We start from the raw sequence: 25,712 nt of genomic DNA, 5'->3' as shown, positions 1-25,712 counted from the left end.
CCTAAGCCCTATCTTTAGCCACTATTAGCACCTGAGCAATCAAGCTGGTGGCTAAGGTTGTTGGGTTTGGAGCAAGAAAGCAGGCCTCTTTTGATCGAGGACGCATTTCCAACATGCTATGAGGAAGTTCCAGCACAGATAAGGTCTGGGTGGAAGGAGGTTGGACAAGGAGGTCCTATTATATATGTATATTATCTGGGGATATTATTAAAATGTAGATTGATTCAGTAGCGTTGGGATGCAGTAGTTTTGGAAGCCCCCAGGGCAGTGTAGGAGGTTGGGATGTTAGGTAGGGCTTAACAGGAGCTTCGGATGGAACCAGAGCTAGCGCCAGCCCCCCTCTGGAAGGTCCGCGCCGTCGATTAGACAAGAAGCATGCCCCCTGGAATCCCTTTCAGCTTTACCTTTCCGATTTTGGGTTCTGAGGTCCAACAAGTGGGCTCTTAAATTTCTGGGCAAGCTATGAACCCTTTTATTTCCCCCCAAGCACACACAGTCCTGATTCTGCAAACCGCTTTAGGACTCGCAGTCCGAGCGCAGAACCTCTGCCTGCCTGACTGCCTTTGGGTCAGCAACCGCGACCCGGGGCCTCCTGGGCTCGGCATCTGGTGCTGCCCGGCGTCAGGCTCGGGCGGGGGCGTGCCGGGGGCGGGGCCAGGCCCGGCGGAGGCCGCGCCCCTCGGCCGAGCGAGAGGCCGAGCTTGCTGCATTGCAGCCGCCGCGGCGCCGCTCGGCTCCTCACTCCCAACAATGGCGGCTTCGAGCCCGAGCGGCGGCGGCGGCGGCTCCGGGGGTGGCAGCGGCAGCGGCACCCTGGGCTCCGTAGGGTCCCCGGCGCCGGGCCACCCGGCCGTCAGCAGCATGCAGGGTAAGGAACGCGGCAGCGCCGAGACCCCCGGCTCCCTGGCGCGGCCGTCGGCGTCGTCGCGGCCTGTCCCCGCCGCCGCGGACGCCCCCGGACCCGGCTGAGGAAGCCAGCGGAGCCGCCCGCGTCCGCCTCCGCCTCCCTCGCTCCCTCGCGGCTTCCCGCCCCGGGCCGGCCGCCCAGGACTCGGCCCGGATCCGGGCTCTGGCCCGCGCGCAGGCTCCGGTCGCGGCCTCCGCCTGCGCTCGGCCGCTGGGCCCTGCCCGGCTCCCCCGCGGGTCCGCCAGGCCCACCTGGTCCGGGACCACCCCGCGGCGCCCCCGCAGCGCCCCCGTGGCGGCCGTGGCTTACCTGGCGCGCGCCCCGCCCGCGTTTCCGGGACCGCGCCGGCCGGGGCTGGGGCTGCGGCGGGCGGGTGCCGCCGCCGCGGGGCCTGGCTTCCCGTCCCCCGTCTGCCCAGGTAGGCGGCGGCGGCGGCGGCGGCGGCGGCGGCGGTATCCTGGCCCCGCGCCCCTCGGCCCCGCGCCGGTGCTCGGCTCCCGCCGCCGCAGTGGGCCCCGCTCAGGGCCATCTTGGGTCCCTTCTGGGCGCAGCTGCAGCCGGACCACCGACTGATCTCTGGGGCCGCGGCCCTGGGGACCCTGCGTTTCCAAACTTCTGCAGGGTGCCTGCGAGCTGGGAGGCGCGGGGCTTCCCTCGGGCCCGTGCCACCTGGAAAGGCAGCTAGCCAGCCGCTGGCCGGGGAGAAGCCATTTGTTCCGGGCCAGCGCTTTCTGCGTTAGCATTGCTTGCAGAAATAACAACAATAATAATAACAATGAGTGGGCTCGGTTTAAGTGGAGAGAGACGGGAGACAGAAAGGCAGGGTCGGGGGGGCTCTGTGTGGTGTCCGGACCTGTGAGGCGGCTCTGCTCATCAACGGCCTTCCCCCCGGGGGTGCTGCTGATCCCCAGGGGGTCCTGTGGGAAGACCAGGCCCGGCCCATCGGGGGCCATTTCCTTAGGGTAACCGGGGAATTTCGAGTAGCGGTGCTATTTTTACAGGGGGGTCTCAGAAATCTCTTGACAACTTGAGCAAACTGCTTAGGTAAATTATTAGCAGAATCAGTTGGAGGACTCGTGGTATTCTTTGATTAAAATCTTCCTAAAGGGCTCCTTGATCCGTCTTAACCGTGTGTCTGATTAGGCCGAGCGTTTATTGACTCTTTTGTGTTTATGAGAATGTATGTGGTTTATGAAGCAGAGACAGGGTTTTATTCATTTTTATAGTCCTGTCACCCTCCCCATGAGATAATTTTAATATTCATAAAGAGCAGTGACAGATACATAGGATGATGTCAGAGCTCAGAGGACACTTTCTGGGCAGGCCCTCCGATAATTAGTTCAGATTGAATTAGTTATTGGAAGCTGCTGTGTTGCACAGCCTGCGGTCGAAGAACAGTTTGGGTTTTCTGCTCTTACAGCTTCCCAATCTAGTTGGTAGTGGTGGTGGTTGGGGGGGGGGCAATGAAACATCAAAAGGACAATGTAGAATTGTACTGCTTATCCAAAATGGGTGGCATGAAATCATGTAAGTAGTTTTGGAGGGGGAGGGCAAGGAAATTGGTAGTTTGAAAAAGCTGTATAAATTTATTTATTTATTTTGTTAAAAAAATTGATTGAGCATTTGCTGAGTGCCAGACATAATACTCTGGTATTGGGAGTGCAGAAGAAAGAATGGGACATTTTCTCCCCTGATGGAGTTCACCCTCCTGATAGGCAGGCGAGGGAAGACGGTTTGCAGGTAAATGAGAAAAATCACCACTGCAGAGAAGTGTTAGGACGGTAGCAAGCTGGGGTTTGTGATAGATGATAGTGGGGGAGAGGGCAGGCAGTCTGCTTGGTGAGATGCCCGAGATGACCTGTCCGGGAAGATGACGCTCATGCTGGAGGAGCGCTTTCAGCAGAAGCCACAGTGAGAAAGAGCTTGGAATGTTCTAGGAATTCAAAGAAAGTCTTGGCGGTTAGGAATTACTCTGTTGCCCTCCATTCTCCTCCCCCCACGCCTGTGTTTGCATACCTAGTAAACAAAACTTTCTAATAAGTTGAACCCATTTTAAAAGGGAGAAGGAGGACATCAGATTTTTCTCTGAATTATTGACGGAATTAAAAAAATTTTTTTTTATCAATACTGTGTGTAGCCTTGATTGATTTAGAAACCTGTTATATCTGTTCTTGAACCTCTTGATTACTCATAATGAGAAGTGCTTGAAATTCTCAGGATGTTGTCTAGCTGAGTTCAGGTTACAAAGCTTGAGCTTAAGCAGTAATTTAGGATCTCTCTTTTTTGCTTGTTTTGTAATGTTACAGTCTAACCTCCAATATACTTCATCTACCATGGACCTTTGGCTTTAGATCAAACCTCACAGAGATGGTTCTTGTAGCTCCACCCCCGTCACACAGTCTGCTGCTACTTGCCACCCAAACACTGCCTTCCTGGCAGGTTTTCATGACCACGCTCTTTCAAACAGGACGGAATGGGAGACATATCATAGAAGAGACACTGCAGGTCCTTCTGGGTGATGAGCACTGGATAACCCTGCTCACGTTCCTAATACTTCCGAACTTGGACGACTCTTGATGTCTGTGGCTCAAGAGTGATCCAAGTGGGGAGATAATGTTTTCTTAATATTATGCTTAAGAGCCAAAGCTCTGGAGGCTCTTGAATCCCCGCATCAGGACTTAAGATTTCCGTGACTGTGGGCAACATCTTTAACCTCTGCAAGCCCTGGTTTCTCATTTGGAAAGCAGGACTGATGCTTACCTCACAGATACTTGGAGAATGCATGTGAAACGTGGGACTGACATGTAATAAGCATGCTGTCCATGTTAGCCATCATCATTGGTAATAGCAACGGTTCTGTTATTTATTAGTGGTCTCCTTAGTAGTCTCTTTCGTTATTAGTAGATGAGTCTCTAACCCTTCATGGTCCACTCACAGTTCCTTTAGCTTCATTATTAATGGGTTCTATCCTCTCTAACCTGTTGATTTCCATTTTTTATTATCTATCTGGATTCAGGTAACTCTTCTGCCATGTACAAACCTTGGGGAAATTATTCACCTTTTCTGAACCCTTGAGTATTTCATCTGTTCAGATAGGGATAATACCTACCTTATAGGGCTCTTATGAGAATCACATTATTAGATTAATGCATGTGAAAATGCTTTGAAAAAATATAAAATATCTATAAGTATACAAGAATTGTTATTAGGGATGGATGGTTACCTGCTTTCGTTTCTAGTCACTTAAGATGTAATAGATTTAAAAGATCCCATAAGTACAAGAAGTTAGATTTATTATAGAACATAAAACAGGGGAAAATAAAACTTTTCCTTAAACTACTCAGGTTGCTAAGAAATGTCAGTTTTTTTAAAACTTAAAAAAATGGTTAGAATCTATAACTGAGTCTGAAAAACATGGAGGCATTGGTAAGGTGTGTTAGGAAATATAGTATATGTTGTAGGTGCCTCTGATTCTCTTAATATGCTGATCTAAAGTTATTCTTTTTTTCTTTTTAGGTTTTAAATATAGATGTGTAACAGAAAACTTATGGACTTACCTATTTACCCTCAGCTGAACATTTTATAAATATCACTTCAAGTAAAACTATGATAGTGTGATTCTACATACAGAACTTTCAAGTGAAATGAAGTATATCTGTTGAGAAAAAGTGAAGATTTAAAATCAGTTTACTTTTTTCTTCCAATAATATTGGAGTATATAAAATATATATGAGATGCCCTATGTGTGGTTATATTAGACTATCTGTTCACCAAGAACCATCAGAGGGTGCCTTTATATTAATTTTAAATAACTGAATTGTGTAGACATTGTATACACGTAGTTCTAAGTCCTAGAATCGCTTGCCTTTCCCAGTGTTTTGCACACCATTTCTTTTACTATTTATTTGATATAACCTGATACAAGTCCAGCTTAGAAAATTAGTCCCCTCTGAAAGCTCACATTGTGTTGTTACTCAACATTCCACTAAAAATGAGAGCAACCCTGATGTTAAGATTTAAAAAAATAGAGAAGTATATTGCTTTCAGGATACTTCTTTTGTCACATTTTCCTTTAATGCACCGTATCCGAGTGGATGTGTGCTGAAACTTGTTGAAGGTGGGATATTAGTTATCCCTGTATTTTGAGTCATGTCTTCTTTTTTTGTGAAGTTCTCGTTTTTTTCATTCTACTTCTTTTACCTAATTTGAGAAGTTGGCTAGATATGGACCAGTAGAGGTTTCCTTAATTTTAGGGGCCTGGGGATCATAACTGACTCCATCCTGCATCATTCAGGCCAGTCTCCTTTGCAGTCCCCATCTTTAGAAGATAGAGGTGGCCCCAGTGCTATGGCCTGAGAAACTTTAGTTCAGACTTCAAAAGGGAAACGAATGTTAACAGCTCTTTTTCTCTGTCCTTAACTAATTTGATGCTCATATGCATGCTTTAAGGGTAGCTGGGCATAGTCCCCTTACAGAGATCTGGGAACTGACAGTTAAGGAATTTGCCCTAGTACAGGTGGGTTTTAATCCACCTGCATGGCTGGTAGCCTTTGCTTTTCTTAGTACTCTTCTGCACAGGTTCATGTGGTTCTCTGAGCTCTCTGTTAAGTCATTTCAGCCATTCAGGGCTGAGAGAAGAGTCTTTGCCAGAGGTGATGCAGATTCAGGAATAGAAGGGAGAGATTATTTTAGGTCTCAGTTAGAGGGTGGAAACTAAGCATCTAGCCACACTTGGGTTAATTTTGGAGTCTTGGTGCTTCCTGATGCTCCTATATGTAATAGAGTTCTAAATTTGCTAGAGGTTTTACAGCGGCATTTTGTATTTGGAGGCATTTTGATTAGGAATTTACAAATAAGCATAGAACTTTAATTAGGCTTTGACATTCAAGCGGCCAGTGTAGATATGCAAGATAATAGAACTCTGTACTCTATACCTAGTATATAAAAGGAACACATTCAATATAAGAGTTAATAACACATGTTGCCATCCTGCATACATCTGCCATCTGGGCAAATAACTCTCCCTGCCAGTGGGCATGGGTTAGCTTCTAGCCCTTTCTCCCCAACTCTGAAGAGTCTTCAAGTGTCTCTTAGGAAGGACTCAAGGGCAGGGAGTGATAAGATTGGCCTGACTTGTGGCTACACAGTGAAAGGGAGCATTGGCCAATAGTTAAACACAACTCAAGACGGACTTTTTGGAAGAAGATAGCAATCACATCATCCACAGCTTGACTCTTGAAGATCAACACATCATTCCCCACCACAGGGAAAGATGCAGCCGCTTACCAACAATCACTCCAATAAAATTTAAGAAATGAGAAACAAGATAAATGTTGCCAAATATAGCTCTGCTGTGTACTTGCCATTCCTGTATCTGTTCATTGCCTGACTTTGCTAAAACGTAAGAGACACAAAGTGGCTCCCCCGGTGTGTTTGCCAGAATCCCTGATCCCTGGGTTAGATTCCTGCTGGGGTGATAGTGGTGGTGGGGGAGTACCCTACTGTTTTGGAGTCCTCAGGACATTAGGCAGTGTCTAGGAAGGGCTGAAGCAGAAATGTGGGGATCTGGTGGGGATCCCCATGTGCTCTGGAGTTCTTTCTTTTACCTGCCTTAAGGTGACAGAAATGAAGGGAGAGGAAGGGACTGGTTTTGTGTGGGTTAAGCTAGTCTGGTGGAGGAGGTACCACAATCTGCTCACCTGAGGGAGAGACCAGGAATAATAGTGGCTATAAAAATATTAACCCATTTTATCCCAGGCTCAGTGTTGGGCTTTTTAGATATATTGCCTTATTTAATCATCACAAAAACACTATATTATTATTCTGCCTTACAGATGAGAAAAATTGAGGCTTATAGAGGCTAGATACTCTTCCTGGGTGTAGTAGGCTTAATTGAAAAGGTTTGAGATGATACATAGCATTTATGTTATATAACCAGAGAAAATAGGGTAGTCGTTGGCCACAGGGAGGAAAAAGGACTGGCATAACTGATTGGTATGTATTAAATCATGAATGGTTCTGGGTGATGCAGACAACCTGGAATTGCTAAATTAAGGTGGCTCCCTTTAAGGTTGAGAAAGATGAAGTAAGGAAAGCTAAGGACATAACAGCAGGAAATATATCTTGTGGGGTTCACTCTTAAGTACAGTGGAAACAGACATTTTGGACGAGCTTAGATAAATTCGTAGATGCTAGACTATAATGATGTACTATGAGTAATTTTGCAGTTTAAGATGCATGTTAACATTTTGAGGTTGAAGCTTTAAAGCGACAAACAACTAGACTTCCTACTAATGTCAGAAGGAAGACTTGGTGGCTTGGTCTGTGGGATGACGCAGTGAGGCAGCTCTGGTTTTCTTTACATGAGTGTGGGTTCCTACTGTAGTTCACAGTCCAGTTGCAGCAGTGCCCAAATCCAGGGTTTCCAAGGGACAGAGGAACTGCTGAGGAGGCGAGAAACCACAGCTGCTCCTGCCCTGAACCCTGCCTCCCCGGAGTACACCATCGACCCAGAGGCAGGGGAGCCAGGGGTAACTTGGCACCTGACCAGGGCCATTACGCCGGCAAAGTTCATTGTAGACCCACTGTTTTCAAATTCTGAAATGAGATTATGACTTGTTTCATGCTTGGACCCTGGTCTCCTGGAATTCTTCATTTTATTTTGTTTTATCAAATACCGTTTGCCTTTATATATACTTACACCCACCCTCAACAGCCTTTTAAACTAATACAGACATACTCACTTTACTTGGTTAATACAGTCAATGGTAGATTTCAAGGTATGACCAGTTAAGGTCTCTCAAGATTGAGGTAGGAGGGTGTGAATGAGGGGAAAACGTGGGAAAGAAGGTAAGCAAGGTCTCGTGAGGAAAAAAGGAGAAAAGCCCCACAAAGCTTTATTTCCTTTGTAGGCTAGTAATCTAGCGCTCTGCCCAGTTCATGTTGATTTAATGAAAATAAACTTGCCTGGAGCCAGGTAAAATGAGACTCAAATTTGAAGGGGAGGCTCAGGTAAAGTTAAGCCCCAGGGTGCTTACAACTCATCAGAATAAAATAAGATTTTCAAAAATAACTAGTTATTAGCAACAGGTTGAGCTGATATCTAGTACTCCTGGAGATGCAGGACTTAAAGGATGCAAATGGAAAGATAGCATTTAGACAGAATTTTTGATACAAAGCAGACCTCAAAAATTAAACGTGTGGATGGGTACTAATGGGCTAATTGCAGCATAGCCACAAAGTTGTTTTTCGTAAAGTTGAGGATAGTGAAAGTTTTCCCACCAAATTTCCCTTGTATGGATGCTGGTGGTCCCCTTTGGCCCTCCCTTCCTGACCTTTGTGGGAGCTAGGGGAGCTATTTGGTACTTCCCCAAATCTGTACTCTAAGCATCAACTTTCTGGTCTTTGCAGGTTCTCTTTTATATATACCTAAAATCTATATAGTCACATATATTTATATATAGTCTTTTAGAGGTCTAGAAAGATTTAGCTAAATAGCTTTTTATCTGATTTAAATGATAAGATTAAATGGAATTCCAAGGAAGTGGTGAGTCATTATGTATGTTAGTTTAACCCTTGCTTGCCTGGTGGAGCCTGGGTCACTTAGCATTTAGGAGGTCTTTTCTGAGTGAGAAATAATGCAGAGATGGATGTCAGGATGAAGCTTAGAATCTGTTTAACCTGGTTACTTCATAATTAGGTAAAAAACAAGTGTAGTTCTGCTTTGTGAATTTCATCCCCTTTTTAGCTATTTGCATTGATTCTGTACTGACAGAAGTTGGAGTTTTGAGCATTTTGAAGTACTTAAAAACAGGGTTTAACTTTTAGTGTGAGAGCAGTAATTGGTGACATTCCAACATTCTCAGTTACATACACCTTTAGAATTTGTTTCTATTTATTATGTTTTGTCCTGTAACTTATTTGTATACAAACATATATACAGATCCATCTCATTCTTTTTCAAACTTTTCAGATTTCTTTGCTCCTTTCCCCATTCACATTGGTGTTTTACTCACCTTTTCTCTCACTTTCTATTTTTGCTTAGTAGCAACTGTTGCCTGTATTGAGAACTAAAAAGAGAAGAGTAACTGTTGCCTTAACCTTGTTGCAGTGTTTCATCAACTTCCTCTCCAGTTGTGGTGCAGGTGAACTTTGCCTTCCTTCCCAGGAGCAGCGGCTCAGGCTCCTCTGCTCTCTGTCCCACGCTGCTTCCAGGGAGCCCTCCTGACTTGTGCTGGGCTCACTTGGCTTGGTAGGGGCTGGCTGGCTTCTTTTAGTTGCTTAGGTTTATGGGACCCAGGATCTTTGATTTTTTTCTTCCTGAAGTCTGTGTGCTGCTGGTCGGGTGGGGCACGCGTTGGACTTCAGTGGTGGTGTCTGTGCTCTGCCTCCAGGTCTGCCCCCAGTACTTCTGTCCCATGAAGTCTCCGTTCCCCTTTCCTCCTGTGTTGCCATTGGTGTCATCAGGTAGTCAACAGTGGGTTACTTTTGTGCACCGAAGGCACCTTCATGTCAGAGTAGCTACATAGCATTTTCAGGTTTTCTACATTATAGGTGATATCCTTATCTACTTAGAATTCCAAGCATTTTAGTAACTAGAAGGGAAAGACTACTTAAACATATTTTCCCTTTACTTCTGGTTCTTTTTCCTATGAGTCTGGATGGAATTTGTATAAATACAAGCTTGAGGGATACCCATTCTAAATGTACTTCCCCCATCTTGTTTCCAGTAGTAAGCACAGGCATAGGTGGACTTGTAAGAAAACCAGCGATTCACCCAATGAAGTAAGTGGGTGGAAGAAAATCTTGAGAGGCTTTTGTTTTAAAGACCTTATTTTACTGGGTGTATTTAATTAAAAGTTACATCTGTATATACTGTATGCATACGGGACAACCAGATTCAATTGGATTTGGAAAATGTGTCCATGTTTCTAAGGAGAATTCAGTTTTTCTTCTTATAACTAAAGTCTTACTCTGTCTTATCATTCCTAGGGACATGGTCTTTTTTATTAGGCCTGCTCTAGAAGAATTTCAGCATTTCTTCAATAGTTCACTGGCTTATCATTTGGAGGTAGCTAATTGACTAGAAAATGTTTAGGTTCACAATTTATGAACTGCTAAAGAGTTTGAATCCTAGGTAATAACTAATCATGAATAGTCTAATTTAAGTTAATAAAGTAACATAATATTCTGAACTTGTATGTTGAAAGAATTGACAAATCTATCTTAAAATTATTCTTAGCTTCCAAGGGCTAGTAGCTGTTCTTTTTCTTAGAGTGTGAAAAATAAAGGTAAAGACAGTGAACTCTTATTTAAACTTGATTTCAATTCTATAATAAAGTACATCTACATCAGAAAAAGCCAAATTATTAAAGAAATGTGTTATATCTGTGATGGTGGGAGTTATATAATTTGAAACTGTTCTTAAATTCATTTTATTCAAATTGTTTTATAAAAATGCAATGTCATGTTCTAATTTTGGTTTGTTTGATTTACAGTAAATGAACTGGAATTATCTCTTTTACTTTAGGCTTTCAGATAAACTTCTGTGAAAAGGCACAAAGTAAGCTACACATTTTATGATACTATGCTACTTATTTTTTTCATATTCATCTTGGTATTGGGAATGTGTCTCCTATTATTTTAACTAACCAATCATGGCAATTTTACATTCAAAGAGCTTCCATTTTTCATTCTTTTCCAAATGCAAAAAAAATTTGTTGTTATATTCTTGTTTTTGTTTGAAATTAAAATAAGAAAGACATACACATAAGTATTCAAATGTATATGGGTATAGAAAGATTTATATATGATATATTTAGATGTATATAGGTACAGAAAGAACTAGCTTTAGAAGGATATATATGGGCATAGAAAGGTTTATATAGGTGTTCATGTGTAGATAGTTATAGAAGGATGTACATAAGTGTTCATATTTAACTATAATTTAAGTCACAAATTGAGGAAAGTTCACTTTTAAGATTGTGGTACAAAAAGTGTATAACTATCAGAGGTCTAATGCTTTAAAATTAATTTATTTAAGCCATATGTTTAATGTATTTTATTACTTTTTTCTTTAAAACAAAGCCCAGTTTCTTCTTTCTGTCTCCCCTCAACCCCCCCATTAGAAATTAGTGTATTATAGTCAAACAGTAGTCTTCATAGAATTCAGAATAAGTTTTCTATTAAAAAGCAAAATTTATAAAGCTAAAACAGATGCATTTTAAGCTTAAATATCACTGTATAAAATGCAGTTGAAAAAAATCCCAATTCAAGGAGACTATTCTACAGTTGCCATAAAAGAATCCCAAAATATAATGTAACTAGTTTTATCTTCTGCTTATTTGTTCATAGAGTGGGGAAGAGCGATGATCACTTTTCTATGTCTATTCTTCTCCCCCCAGCCTTATTGAAATGGAATTGGCATATAACATTGTGTAAGCTTAATGTGTGCCACGTGATGTTTTGACACACTTACACATTTTGAAATGATAACAGTAGGGTTAGTTAACACTTCTATCACCTCACATAATTAATTCTTTTGTGAACACTTAAGATTTATTCTTTTAGCAACTTTTAAGTATATAATGCAATATCATTAACTATAGTTAGCATGCTGTATATTTTAGATCCCCTGGTATGTATCAGTCTTAAGAAAGTTCGAAGGAAACAGAGTTTAACCTGGAGAGAAAACATTTCTGTTTTTACATTTTCTGATGAACTCAAATACCTAATTTCTATTGGTTGAACACCGTGACTTCCTTTAAAATGTAGTTAACAATGATTTATTTCTTGACTGGTTCACCCATGATATAAATATATAAGGAATAATAGAGTGGGGTACCTACATCCTGGGATAATTTTTTAATTGGTCCATTATTATCATTCTTCTCTTACCTTAAATTAAAAATGATATATAATTCCCTGCCCATAATGAACATTACATGTATGATATATATCTAATGAAATTACCACTATTTTATGCTGTCTTTTAATTTTAACATACTGTGACAATTTTTAGCATTCATTTAGCTTTTAGTATAAAATATTTTTGTTTAATATTTAACATAATTTTTTATTTTTATATATAGACATGAAATCTAAAGAAAAATGCCAATATGTTTACAATTTAAAACTGCGTACACATTGTTGCCTTTTTTGTCTTAGTCCTATTGTGGACAGAAAACAAAAGAAGCATATTGATTTTATTAAGTTTAAAATGTGTATACAATGTCTATAAATAGCTTTGTAGGTAGATTAAACATGCCTTTAGATAGTTTAAGTGGTCCTGGCCCTTTCCCATTGTTATAGAAACGACAGGTTTAATACACATGGAGGAATCTAACACAGGAGCACATACGTTCCCACTTTGGTGCTTGCTTGGGGTTGCCTTCACTACCTTTTCGCCCTGTGACTGCTTTCTCACATCTCTCTTTATTTTTCAGCTTTTGGGATTCAACACAGTTTTATACATTCATTCACAAAGCACATATTGGACACATAGGTACCATAAAGTGAGGCAGATGGTTGGTACAGAAACGAATAGAATCGGTCCCTGCCCCCAGTGGGCTCTTAGTGCAGTGCATGAGAGTTGGTCCTGCGTTGGTTAAGTGTTCAACTGCTGATGCTACCAATTGATTAGAAGCTGAACCCAGGCTGAGGTGGTGCAGGTGCAGTTGTGTAAGGGCACCCTTGCTCCTGCTGTTCTGTTACACGAGGGAACAAGCGGGAGGGGTGCTGTGGGCCTCCTGACAGCTGATTTTCTGACTGGCGACCATGGCTCAGGGACCCAGCAATGGGCCTGCCCTGCTGTGGAGTTAAGCGGAGGTGTCTGTGCTCACCGGACGTCAGCGGAAGACTTTAGAAAAGGGAGGGAGCTCACGTTGAGGAAGGGCTGGAGCTGGTTTGTTGGAAGGGATGGCTGGCTCTAAATTGACAGCATTTATTTTTGTACTGTTGGTATCGTATTTTAGGATAAGTTTTCAGTTTCTTACATATATTAACACTTTTTTTCCGAAACTGGTCTGGTGATTGACATGACTAAAAATTACAACTGCTATTTTGTAATGCTTGCAGACAGTCCATCTTCCAGTTAGCTCTGGAATACAGACACGGACTTGATGTTAAAAGTGGTCACTCAGTTCTTTAAAAATAGAGGGCTTGAAATTACCGAAGCAGTGTGTTCTCATCTATTAGTGCACACTCTAGTGTCAGAATGTCCAGTTTTATTCTAAGGATGTTTCAAAATTATCAGAAAAATTGTAATATTTAATTCATTAAAAATAATTACACAGAACAGGACAAAAGTAGGTTTACAGTTGTGCGTATGTGAAAGAGTTTTTTCTTGTATTGTTTATTATAGTATTGTTTTCCATATGAGCAACTGTAAACCTACTTTTGCCCCACCTTGTAACTCATACAGTAGTTGTAGGAGGGGAGGGGGCAAAAGAGAATAAATTAGATATTGTGAAAAGTCTAATAAGTTTGACTATTGCTGCTTCAAATGCTCAATTCTCCATCACAAATCAAAAAGACTTATTGTAAGATAATTCTGATGACTAATGGAAGCTCTGAAGGATTAATTCTTTCCCACTGTTTGACTTTCACATATTTTTGTTTTTTATATTGCTACATCACTATTCCAATCAGTTTATTATAATTGCCTGTTATAAGTTAGTGGAGTTTTATTGGAGATGTGTGTGTAGGTACTTAAACACACAAGCTAATAGTGTGAGATTACATATTTAATTTTGGAACTGGATTTTTATAGAAATTCAATAAAAATCCACTTTGCACCTCATGGCTTTTTTATCAATTATAGTTTGTGCATTTATTTGCTTCTTGATTTTCTAAATATATATGTTTAAGATGATATGTACTTAAGATAATAAGTAATACATAAAGTTATAATTATTTTAAAAAGTGTTATATTTCTTTCTATACTATTGGGTCATTGAATTTTTCTGAAGTCTTAATGTAAGACAACTTAAGGGAAAAACATTCTTTACAATGTAGAGCAACATTTAGAAGGTTGATTAATTTATCATTTATTATTTGAAAATAATAATTTTGTACTTGTAAAGGTGTTTATGTGATTTATGACCAAGTTTGAATTATCATATCTTAGTGGCTTTAATGAGCTAACTTGTTAATTCCATTCTTTAGAATATGATTTGCTTTGCTTTATAAAACCAATTTTTGAAGGAGGTAGTAGATTTGCCTAGAAACAAAGTTTTTTAGACATTTTTTTATAACTGTCAAATTTACCTTAGTGTATCAGCATTCTGATTTTTTATTTAGTTGGGAATTATGACCCATTAAGGATCTGGGAGCATAGGGATTTTCCTGAGAAATTAACTAACAGAACCTGTGCTAATCAAAGCGAGAGTAGCTGCAGTAGGGCAGATAGTTTAGTTTGTACATAAGGGTTCTTTTAGCCCCCCCTTTACCCCGCTTCTTTTTTTCCTTCTGTACTGTACTGCAATGTATTTATAACCCTTGGCTGTAGAGTTCTTGAGTGCTACAGAGCGGTTTGGACAGTGCTAAATTTCTCTGTAGCTTTGTCTTTTACACTTTCGGTAACTTTAAAAACTTGTCTCTTAAAAGTTGTTTTACTTGGGAATGTTTACATAGCAATTGGATCTTTATTTAAAATATTGTATGCCCTAGAGGTGACTGCTACCCTCAAGTAACTAATAGAAATTAGATTACAAATAGTGATTGCTTTTGGAGAAGAAAATGGAGGTCTCCTAATGACAGTCTCATTTCATTGTGAAACGATTCTTTTAGGTGAAGTATCCCGTATTGTTTTTAAATTGGTAATAACAAAAAGGAACCGATAAACAGGAGGAAGAATGTTTCTTGAATCTTTCCAGAAGTTTGAGTATACCGTTAATAAGTTTATTGACCTGATAAGAAATGTCTGTAAAAGAAGATGTTTTGCTTACGAGAGTTTTTGACTTTTTTGGAGGTGGAGTATAAAAAGCCAGGAGGGGGATGGAGTGGAGGAAAGGGACAGGCCAGTCTGCATTTAAAATTAAGAGCTTAGGAAATTCAGCGGATTAAATTTTCAGTTTCCCATTTTATGTAGCAAATCTACACCCAATGACTAAATTTTATCATTTGAAATTTTTAAAAGTCAGCTAAGTTTTTCAGCAATCCTAAGAAACAAAATGACCACATTTGCTGCAACTGGAGTTTCGTAAATTTTATTTAAATTTATATAGATGCTGAAGTAAATTGAAAATGAGACTTTTGTGGGATTTGCCATAAGCTCAACTAGCATCCAGTACATTCATTACTATTTTTGTGAGCCATGGTAATCTCCCAAGGGAAAGTCTATCTGCTTGGAAATAGTTTTTGTAAAAATTAAAACCCAAAAATCGTAGCAGTGGTATACTCACAGTCAAGATTTATGTAGTCCCCTTATACATTATATCATCCCAAGGGGAGTGTTGCCTAATTATGTTTAATCTTGGAAGTGGTGGAAACATTCATTTCTCCTGAAAAATGGGTTTTGATGCTAGAAGAAGGAAGCTTTCATTTTGAACAGCTATTGTACCTTCAGAATCATGTGAAAAAGCTCAATGTGTGATATTTTTGAGCAGAAAGTTTCCCTTCAGCTACCAGTTGAACTTAACCTCTTAACAATGAAGGGGGTATTTGACAGAACTTCCGTGTTTCCCTTCAGCTACCAGTTGAACTTAACCTCTTAACAATGAAGTGGGTATTTGACAGAACTTCCATGGTTGAACAAATGTAGACCAGAAATGATGTGGAAAGTTTCCAGAGAGTTTCCTAATTATATCTTAAGTTAACCAAAGTGGTTTTTTAATTTAGTTTATAAATTTAGGGTGATGGTTTTCAAATAAGCTATAGTAAATACTTGAATTCTCACTATATGATTTTATGAGTGCTTTCAAAATCTAGACACAGTGTCTGGATAAAGAGATATGTACTTAGACATGTTGGTGTTTATCTTCTCATTAGGTAGAATTAAGTGAATATTCATCAGAAATGAAAATCAAGTGTATTCAAGCGTATTTATTCCCTTTTAGAGAACCTCTTATAACATTTAATAAACAGAGGCACAAATGTGACAGTTAACAAATATATGTGCACCATTAATCATAAGAGGCACTGGGTCTTTAAAGAAGAATTAAATCTAAAGCCTACTCTGAAGAAGCGAATGTTTGAGAGATTGAACATGAGAGAGACTCTCGTCGTCGTCGTCGGCAGCCATCCGTCTCGAGAGACGATGGCGTAGCTTCCTGAGAGTCTATCTGCACCGCCGAGAATGGCTGTGCAGTCCGATTCGGGAGTGACAATCCCTACCGCACTTGGTACAGGTGAAGGCAGATGGCTGTTGTTGCTGCTGTTGACGCTGCTTCCGCCTCGATCTTTTCTGGACCGCCTCCTCGTTGCGCGCAGCCTCCGCGCGTGACGTACCTTGCCTGACCGCGAGCCTCCAGGCTAGGCGGTCGTCTGCTTGAACTTCCCATGTGTTGAGATTGATGGAGCATTGTGTCATGTCCTTTTTGCAGATGTCTTTGAACCGCAGTTTTGGGCGCCCTGTCATCCTCTTGCCTTCTGCTAGCTCGCCATAGAGGAGGTCTTTGGGGATACGGCCTGCATCCATTCTTTTGACATGGCCGAGCCACCTGAGGCGTCTCTCGCTAAGAACTGCATGCAAACTGCTCATATTGGCTCGCTTCAGCACCTCGGTGTTGGGGACCTTATCCTGCCAGGCGACATGCAGGACGCGTCGCAGGCACCTCATGTGGAAATGAGAGAGACTATGGTAGTAATAATAATAGGTAACTTATTTACTGCGTGCCCAATTCTGTTCTAAACACATCCTGTTCTAACTCCTTTAATTCTTACAACAACCTTATAAAGTAGGTGAAATAATTATTGTATTTTTTAAAAAGATTTTATTTATTTTTACAGAGAGAGGAAGGGAGGGAGACAGGGAGAGAAGCATCAATGTGCGAGATAAACGTGAATTGGTTGCCTCTCACACGCTCCCAACTGGGGACCTAGCCTGTAACCCAGGCATGTGCTTGAACTGGGAATTGAACAGGCGACCTTTCGGTTCACAGGATGGCACTCAATCCACTGAGCCACACCAGCCACGGCAGTAAAGTAATTATTTAAATGAGAAAACGGAAGCACAGAAAGATTAAGTAAATTTTCCAAAGTCATACAGTTAATGAGTAACAGAACTGTTGACCTTGGTCTGGTCACAGATTACATGGTTATAGTGTTTTATGATTCCTGAAGGAAAGCATTGGGCACTCATAGGAATAGTTTTTGAGGGGTGTTCAGTCACAAATGGTCGTAAAATATCATTTCTGATTTTCCTGAACCTGGAAAGTTTCATAATGTTATCTAATAAGCGTGACAGAACATTAAATGGAAAGCTTGCTTCTTGTGGCTCTGAAGCTAAGGGACATAGTGGGTCTAACCACTAGAGAAAAATGGCTAATAAAAAACCCAAAGTTATTCTGGCCTAGACAGATGTGGAAAATCCTCAAGTGACTTGTCTGTCTGGAAAACAGCTGATCAAGGTCAGAGGGCAGGAGACTCGGTAGCCAGTGAACTGAGTGGCAGAGCCACTGAGAGAACATTATTAAAATTTTTTTAAATTATAATAGTTTTCAGATACACAGAAAGAGAATACAGAAACATTTATTTTGATTTTCTTTACTTTGAGAGAATTAAAATTGGACATTTATCCTTCATACTCTGGAATATGAGTTGTTGACCTATTCATCAATCAGGGTTCTTTTTAACTTTTTAAAATCTCTTAATTTCTGAAGATCATAAAAAAACATGTCAAATAATAATTCTGACATTCATTCATTCATTCATTCATTTATTTATTTATTTATTTTGGGGGGGCCTCTGCTCTGTAACAATTCCCCCCTCTCAGACTTAAGACCCTTTATAATCCTATAAAGGACAATGGGCGGAGGTCTCGTGCTCCTCTAGCTGCTTCAAGCTGGACATGGTTGTCGTCCTACCTACCCTAGGGGGTGTGGAGAGGAGGGTGGCCTTCCCACATGGGGAAGGATCTTGCAGACTCCAGGTCCGTTGGCTATCCCCGGACAACAGCATGCTTGATTTAACAGGCTGGCATCCTTGTTGTATTCTGGAGGCAACAGATTTAGCAACAGGGTTAAAAGGCATCATTCAATCCATAACCACTAGATAACAAAAGCCAGGAATTAATTTTTTAACGTCCCACATTAGGGGGAAAAAAAGGCTTCTTTGGAGGAAGGTGTGCAAGGTAGAGACACCTGTCCAAAGCCCTTTTGCCCATTATACTTAATTTGGGCTGAGGGAAGTATTTTAAGTTTCCCCCCTCTCAGACCTCTGGGCCCTTTCTGTCCAAGCCATTAGGATAGAAAAGAGAGAAACCAATTTTAAAGTGAAGCCCATAGACCACCCCGTTCTTCACCAACCCAGCCACTTAGTTCAGCCAAACCGTTGAGTCTCAGGAGGCAGCAATGCAGACAGGATTAAGTGAGGCCTATACGTACAGAAAAGCACTCAGGTAATGAGATCATAGGCTTATGCCCTTTGAAAACAGAATACACATGTTAATTTATGTAACATAACCCACAAACAAGTCTCTAAATCTGTAAGACTGTCTTATTGGAAAGACATCCAGTTGCAAGGCATTTGACATTCTTCTTGCCTGTAAAATAAGCATCTTTGATGATGTCACAGATCTAGTTTAATGGTCATGTTGTGGTAAAGTGGTCTTTTCCCTCTCTCCGTGGTTATAAGGCTTCTCTCCAGCTAGTGTTCAGTTGGTTATTCCAGGTAATTTCTTCACAATTAAGTTGTAATTCCAGATTGGTCCTAGGAGGATGTTAGTGTAGCTTCCACTTACTCCTCTGCCACCTTGGATCTCTAATTGACTTTTTTTTAATGTAGTTGTAGAATCAGAGAAGATGTGAGGTCAGTTCTGCTAAGTTAAGGTCAATCCTGAACCAGGGTGCAGCTTTGTATTTAATTTATCTTCAGTGCTCAGAGTGCTCAGGACTAAGGAGCATTGCCTCCACAGTACCCGGGGTCCACAATCAATCTTTGAAAGACCCTTTGGTGAGAATAGAAGTAAATAAGAGTTCTCATTCAGAATATTAAAAATCCTGGTAAAATGCTTGTGTTCCAATTAGCAGTGACCTTGTCAGTGACCAGCATATTCTTGTCCATAGATTTAATTATTCCCCCTTCAGTAGTAACAGTTTCTTAACCAACTCTCGTTTTTCACTATTCCTGTTCAGTCACCTATCTTGTACTAAATTATCAAAGTCTCTCATGATATTCTAAAACCAACTTGATCTTGCACAAATGTAAATAACAAGTTAGAGAAGTGTCAGTCAGGGTACTCTCCTGTACTTACACATTCAGGAAGTAGATAGGATACAACAGACCCTCGTTGAGTGCAAGTTACTCTTGATTAATATTACTTTATTTTAACCATTTAAAAACCTAAATGAATAGTCCTGGTCGGGTGGCTCAGTTGGTTGGAGTGTCATCTCGTGCACCAAAGGGTGCGGATTCCATATCCTGTTGGGACAGGGACCGGGGGCAGCCTGTTGCTGTTTCGCTTTCACACTGATGCTTCTCTCTCTCCTTTCCTCTCTCTAAACTCAATAAAAGCATATCCTTGGTTGGGGATTAAAAAAAGAAAACTCCTCAATTTATAGAATACATTTATGTGCAACAGATAGTACTTAATTGTGTTCACTAAGAAATGAAAGTGTTATTCACTTTTAATGATTTTTAAATTGGGAGGTATTATTCAGTAGAGTCCAAAGAAGCTATTCAGATGCTGGTGAGAGGAGTATAATAGTGCTGTAGTTATGCTTATACACATACAATATGAGCTTTGTGTAGAAGATGCTTATTCATTTTCCACCTCTGGTATTTGCGTTAGTAGTAACACAGTTGGATCTGAATTTAAATTTAGATTACAAGTCATTACTTAAAGTTTCTTAGAAAGATATATAGTATAATGCAGCCCTGAAATGGAAAAAGCTGAGTATACAAAAGATTGTCACATGTCCTGCAGCTTGAGACTGTGAAAAATGGCAAATACCTTTTTAAAAGCCAGAAGATGGCTGACTAACTTATGTGTCATGAAATTCTATCAGTAAGGAGCATTTCTGTAGTCAAAGCTTCTGGCTAACTTTCAGGGAATTTACATAACTTCTAGGTATACATACTTTGATTGAGAAAAAAATAAAGCAACAAATTAGATCTACCAAAAAATACAGATAAACCCCCCCAATCAAGATGTCTAAGTGAACACTATTTGTCCTGAAGTTGTTAAGTCAAAAACTTAAGCTTGGATTATTCATTAATTCAAGAAATGTTTGAGTTGCCGTGATATTACGGGTGCTATTATAGTAAAGTACTGGTCACAGAACTGCTCTCTCTAATTTCCAGTGGTCAGAAGTCATCCAGGTAAATATTAGGTTCTGACTGTGAAGAATGTATATGTTTAAATGTTGACTGTGTACCTGAAAAAGAAAGGGGTTATAATATAGATATAGCAAAATGTTGATGACTAATTGAAAATTATATAGTGTGATTTTTTTGTGCTCCTCCTCTGCAGTTATTAAGTTATTGCTAAACTATTGTTACTGTTTTAGACTTGGGGGAGTCATCTTTGAAATGAAGCTTTACTTCTGCTTTAGGTAGGGAGGCCAGCCAGCTCCTGGAACAAAGCAGTAGTTAGCTCACCCCATTGAGTGCAGGTTGCCTCCAACCACAGATGGTCAGTAAAATTGGGTCTTATTGTCATTTAAAGGTGCCCTTCAGTGGTAAAAGTTTAAAGGAAGATTTTCCAAATTACCTAATTAAATTTAAAATATATGCAAAATTATGTGTATGAACAAAATTGGTTCTTTCCTTTTCCTTTCCGGATTCCTAAGGACATCTGGAAAAGCAGGGTTATTTTAGGTAAAGTTTGATATGGTCATGTGAATTTTTTGCTTTGGAGATAAGGTAATTGGGCAGTAGGATGAAGGAGTCAGGTGTTTCCTCAAGAGAGGAGGGAAGTTTTGGAATAAAAAGTTAACTGATCCATTATGGAGCCAATAAAAAGGAAAAGAAGTAAGTAAGACCCACTATCTGATTTTCCTGAGTTAGCATAATGTGGTCATATATGTTCATTCTTCTCTTTAAAAAATGACGTTTATGAAATCAAGAGTTTGGTATTTGAAGGACTTCTGGCTTGATAATCCTTGATAATCTGTTATATTTGTTTATAAATCAACTATCGATATATGATAGCGAAACATATATTCATAACCGGTATCTTTCCATTTTATCTAAATTGAATTGGAATATTTTAACCTTGTTTTTAGGCTTACATATTTTGATAGTATAAAATATCAGTTACAAATATTAGTGGACATAAAAAGATTTATTTCTTGAAACTGACTTCTGTTGCATTTAGAAAATCTTAATATTCTTAATTTTCAATATTCCAAATAGTGACACTGAGGTGTTTTCTGACACCAAATGAGTGTCCAGTTGTTGGAAGACGAGTTCTTACCGTGTCATGAGGAAAAGAATTTCCTGAGGCTTGCACAGGAGGCAATTAAAGGGGCCCCCTCCCGACTTCCCAGTGTTCCATCTCAGTCTGTCTCAGCATGGAAAAGACCTAATCATGTCTTCAGCAGGGCCGATATAAAGGTCACTGCCCAGAGTTCTGCTCCATGTTGTCGTACAGTCCAGGTCAGCATCTGGCTGGCTTAGCGTGTGTCCCAAGCGGCAGTCCATTGCTGTGCTGTGGTATTTAGGTTCCCGGGGGTCATCACGGCCGTGGGTCGTGTGGCTGTTAAGGACACATGGCCATGGAGTGAAGAGGCAAGTGCCCCTTGTGAGTGCGGGTCGTGGGGGGGCGGGGGCTGAGATTCTTTGTTCCCCTGGGATTATATCAGTTTGTGCTTGGAAAAGACCAGAGGTTTATTCAGAAGAACCAGTCAATTTCCCAGGGTTTCTCAGGCTTTGGGTGGGTTCATTCTGACAGGCCTCTGTGGTCCAGCACCTGCCTCTGTGCCCCCAACAATGTGGCACCAGAAGGGGGAAGGGAGGAGTGTTAATGCCCTTGGCAGAACACAGTGCTGTTGTCCCCCAGAGTGTGGAAAGCTGTAGCTTCCTGGTGAAGCAAGCAGGCTCATGATCCCCAGTTAATTAAACTCAGGTGTAGTCCCTTTGCTCCCCTTTTCTTAATAAACACAGTCGTTGAATAGTTGAATTCAGTTCTGACGCTATCTACCTGGAGTTAGCATCCTATTCACAGGTTAAAGAGTTTAACCCCACAAAACTGCCCCCACTTCGGATCTGGCTGCAGATAAGCCTGACACCCAGAGGAGCTCTCGTAGGCTTTTCTGATACCTGAGGACACGTCTTGCTAGCGGATGCCCAGAATAATTGAAATAAAGCACAGATGCTCTCAGATGTAGTTTAAAGCCAGGGTGCTTCATGTTGAGTTGCTGAGTGTGATTCCTGGGGAAGGATCCTGGCTACTTGCAATGCACTTGCTCTGTAACAGCTCCTTGCAGAACACTGAACCATATTTTCGTTTTTTGCCCTTTTCGTGAAAGCACAAAGCCTCTTTGGATTTCTTTTAGTTAGCGAAAGCAGGTAATAAGGTAGCCTTCTAGAAAAAGTAAAGTGGCATAATGTAAACTTTTAAAAAGCAGTTCTGTGTATTGTTTTATATCACAGAACTGTCTATAGCAAAACTACCTTGCATGCAGTTGGCCCAAGCTTTGAATCTGTAAGATTTCTAGAAGGGCTAATCTGCAGTTACCAGGAAAGATGTAAAGGTACCCAATATCATTTTGGCCAGTGGATGGTTGATTTTCTGTTGTGTAAAGGATCAACATACCCTATTTCCTAGGACCAAAGGAGTACAAGTACCTTCACTATGAGGCTAAATTGCCTTTTTCTTACAGCTTTATTTAAATCTACTTGCTAATGAAATTCATATAGGATTGAGTGTAGAAGAGTTAATACTGATGGGAATCCTATTTGATGGAAGTCTGGTTTTGTTGTGTAGTTGATAATATTATTCTAAGTAAACTTTTTAAGAAAGAGAAGTCAGATCTGGTTGTTTTGGTAGGTCCTCGGTTTGGGTTCTGTGAATACATTACCTGTCAGCTGAAATATAGATCTCTGTAGCCCTGTGTCCTTGGAGCTACTCACTAGAGCTCTAGGTCAGTGGCCAAGAACAGCCCTGTTTTCCCTTCATGGTGTTGTATGTGTGTTCTTTTGTTCACATCATGACACACATAAAAAGGGTTTGAAGTCCTGATTGAAAAAATACTGGTGGTATAGTGACAATTATGTGGTTAATGTGCTTATATCCTTTGTGGGTGGTTACAAGTTAAAATGGTAATGATAGAATGTTGTGGGGTTTACCAAGCAGGAGAAATCAAGGTGACATAAGACCAGTGAGCACCTGGTTCCCGTTGGAGTTCAAGCACGCCCTTCGGAGAGTGCCTGCTGCGTGATGTGTGCCTCTGCCTCTGCAGGGGGGTCGGCTGGGGGCCACTGCAGGGCTCCGGGGTATCGAGGAACGTCTGAACAAGCCTTGTGACTTTTCTTCACACAGCTTTCCTGAGTTTGTATTGTGTGCCACGTCCCACAAGAAAAATGCCTACCAAAAAGTAAGAGTCACTTATGTGGGTAGTTTTTCAGAAATCCTGATGTTGGTGCATGCTCAGGCAGTAGCATAAAACTTTGGGGAGCTGATGAGGACCTTAAGTAGAATGTGGGGCGTCTGATGGGAAGCAGAGCACACTCTGGCCTACACATCACAGAAGAAGGGACCACTGACCATTCTGCATAGAAACTTTGGTTGGAATTGACTGACATGGTGTTGGTGTCTCATGTGTCTTCATGGGGCTGCTGCTGGTGTGTTCACAAACTGGAGGCTTAACAATGTAAATGCCTTGTGGATTGGGTTGAGTTTTAGGCACTACTTGGCCTTAGTAGTGTTCTGAGCACCTGGACAAGGTGCTGACTACCTTTACTGACTTGCTGTGCTGTAACCATTCCCTCTTCATGGCCAGAACTCTCAACATCATGTAATGCAAAAGCAGTATGTGAATGGAATTAGTGCAGGTGTGGAGCAGGTTAGGCCTTTCTCAGTGAGGACTGTGAAGGATGATGGTATGTACATAAGAGAACTCAAAATAAGCTGGAGACAAATGAAGAACTCAGAATTATTAGCACATGTCTTCTTCTCCTCTGAACTGAGGCATAGGTTGTGATGACAATAATGGCAGCCACCTTTGGTATCCATTTGGAACCTTCTCTAGGTGGGTGTGTAACTGGAATTCCAACTCCTTTTAGATTTTCATGGAGGCTGTGCTTGCAAAATAATTGGAGCATGGCATTGTGGGGGCGATTGGTTGGATAAGCTTTTCCTACTATGTTGGAGATTAAAATATTGTGAAATGTGGCTGATCCATCTCATATTAATATGGAAATGTTGAAACACAGAAAAGTAGGGAAAAAATCACCTATAATTCTAGCACCTTGAATTAATCGTCAGCGCTGCTTTGGAGAATGATGTGTGTGTATTTTTTTTATTTATTTATTTATTTATTTATTTATTTATTTATTTATTTATTTATTTATTTTAAAGACTTTATTTGTTTTTAGAGAGGGGAAGGGAAAGAGAAAGAGAGAGAGACATTACTATGTGGTTGCCTCTCATGTGCCCCCAACAGGGGACCTGGCCTGCAACCCAGGCATGTGTGGAGCAGACTGGGAATTGAACCAGTGACCCTCTGGTTTGCAGGCCAGTGCTCAATCCACTGAGCCACACCAGCCAAGACCAGATGTGTGTATTTTAAATTATTATGCTCAGGTATGCTTATACTAAAATAATAATTTATTGGACATTTCTTATTGCCTGATTAAAAACAACATACTATTTATTAACGTTTTCTGGTGTCCGTAATCTTTTATGGTGTATTTTTTGGTTGTAGTGTAGTGTTCCAGTTACAGGTGTGCCATAGTTTTTGTAACTAATCTAATATAGATGTCACTACTTTAAATAACTTTATTTGCATTTTGTAACTTCCTAAAGGGTAAATTCTGAGGAATGGAGTTACTGGGTTATAAAAAGGACATTTTGAGATATTTGCTAGGTATAGCCCGCTTAGAAGGTGGACTAACTTATTTTCATAGCAGTGATTTGTTTGTTTAATCATTTGTCTACTTTCATTTGTTTACTGAACAAATGTTAAGGATTTGTGTGTCCAGTGTAATTCTAGGCTTTGGGGTGCATCAGAAATAGGATGTCCCCCTCCCAGAGTTTAGGGTTTGGTGGGGGAGACAGATGTCAAATAAGCACAAAGAGATGTACAAGGACAGCTGTGCAGTAAGTTCAGAAGAGATTATCAGCTTCTTCATACCCTTGTTAGCATTAGGATTAGGATTCCTTTTATGTGTGTATGGTATTAAAGGCAAAAGTTGAAGTTTAATTTTTTGGTTAACTAGAAGAATCTGATGATATTTTTCATGGTAATGGTTTATTTGTATGTTTTGTTTGTTAATTACCTGTTTATGCTCTTAGTTTATTTTTTAATTGGGAGATTTGCCATCATCCCGTTACGTAAGGTCCTTATAATCCCCTACCCCTCTCAGTTTTTCATTTCAGGAAGGCAGTGACTTCAGCTGGGGCTATGTAGTTCAGACAGAGGTATTTTCTTTTTGCCCCTCAATGAGCCTGGGGCCCTCACAGGAGAATTGGGACCATGGAAGT

At 40.8% G+C, this 25,712-nt stretch overlaps 1 protein-coding gene across 3 annotated transcripts in view; it reads left to right on the top strand.

Moving 5' to 3' along the window:
* The first annotated feature begins 710 nt into the window (after positions 1-710).
* The window catches only part of MAP2K4 (mitogen-activated protein kinase kinase 4), a 105,451-nt gene continuing 80,449 nt past the window's right edge, over positions 711-25,712 (top strand). For 2 of the 3 annotated variants that reach the window (XM_090291812.1, XM_090291810.1), the window contains exons 1-2: positions 711-868; positions 10,437-10,469. In XM_090291812.1, coding sequence (XP_090147938.1) covers positions 751-868; positions 10,437-10,469 — 151 coding nt within the window. In that variant the 5' untranslated portion in view covers positions 711-750. The remainder of the gene's footprint in view (positions 869-10,436; positions 10,470-25,712) is intronic. The other variant, XM_090291811.1, reaches the window with a different exon arrangement.

This window comes from Furipterus horrens, unplaced genomic scaffold, assembly GCF_987537825.1.
Source record: "Furipterus horrens unplaced genomic scaffold, mFurHor1.1.pri manual_scaffold_11, whole genome shotgun sequence".
Classification (NCBI taxonomy): Eukaryota; Metazoa; Chordata; class Mammalia; order Chiroptera; family Furipteridae; genus Furipterus; species Furipterus horrens.
This window is presented reverse-complemented; position numbering and strand designations above follow the sequence as displayed.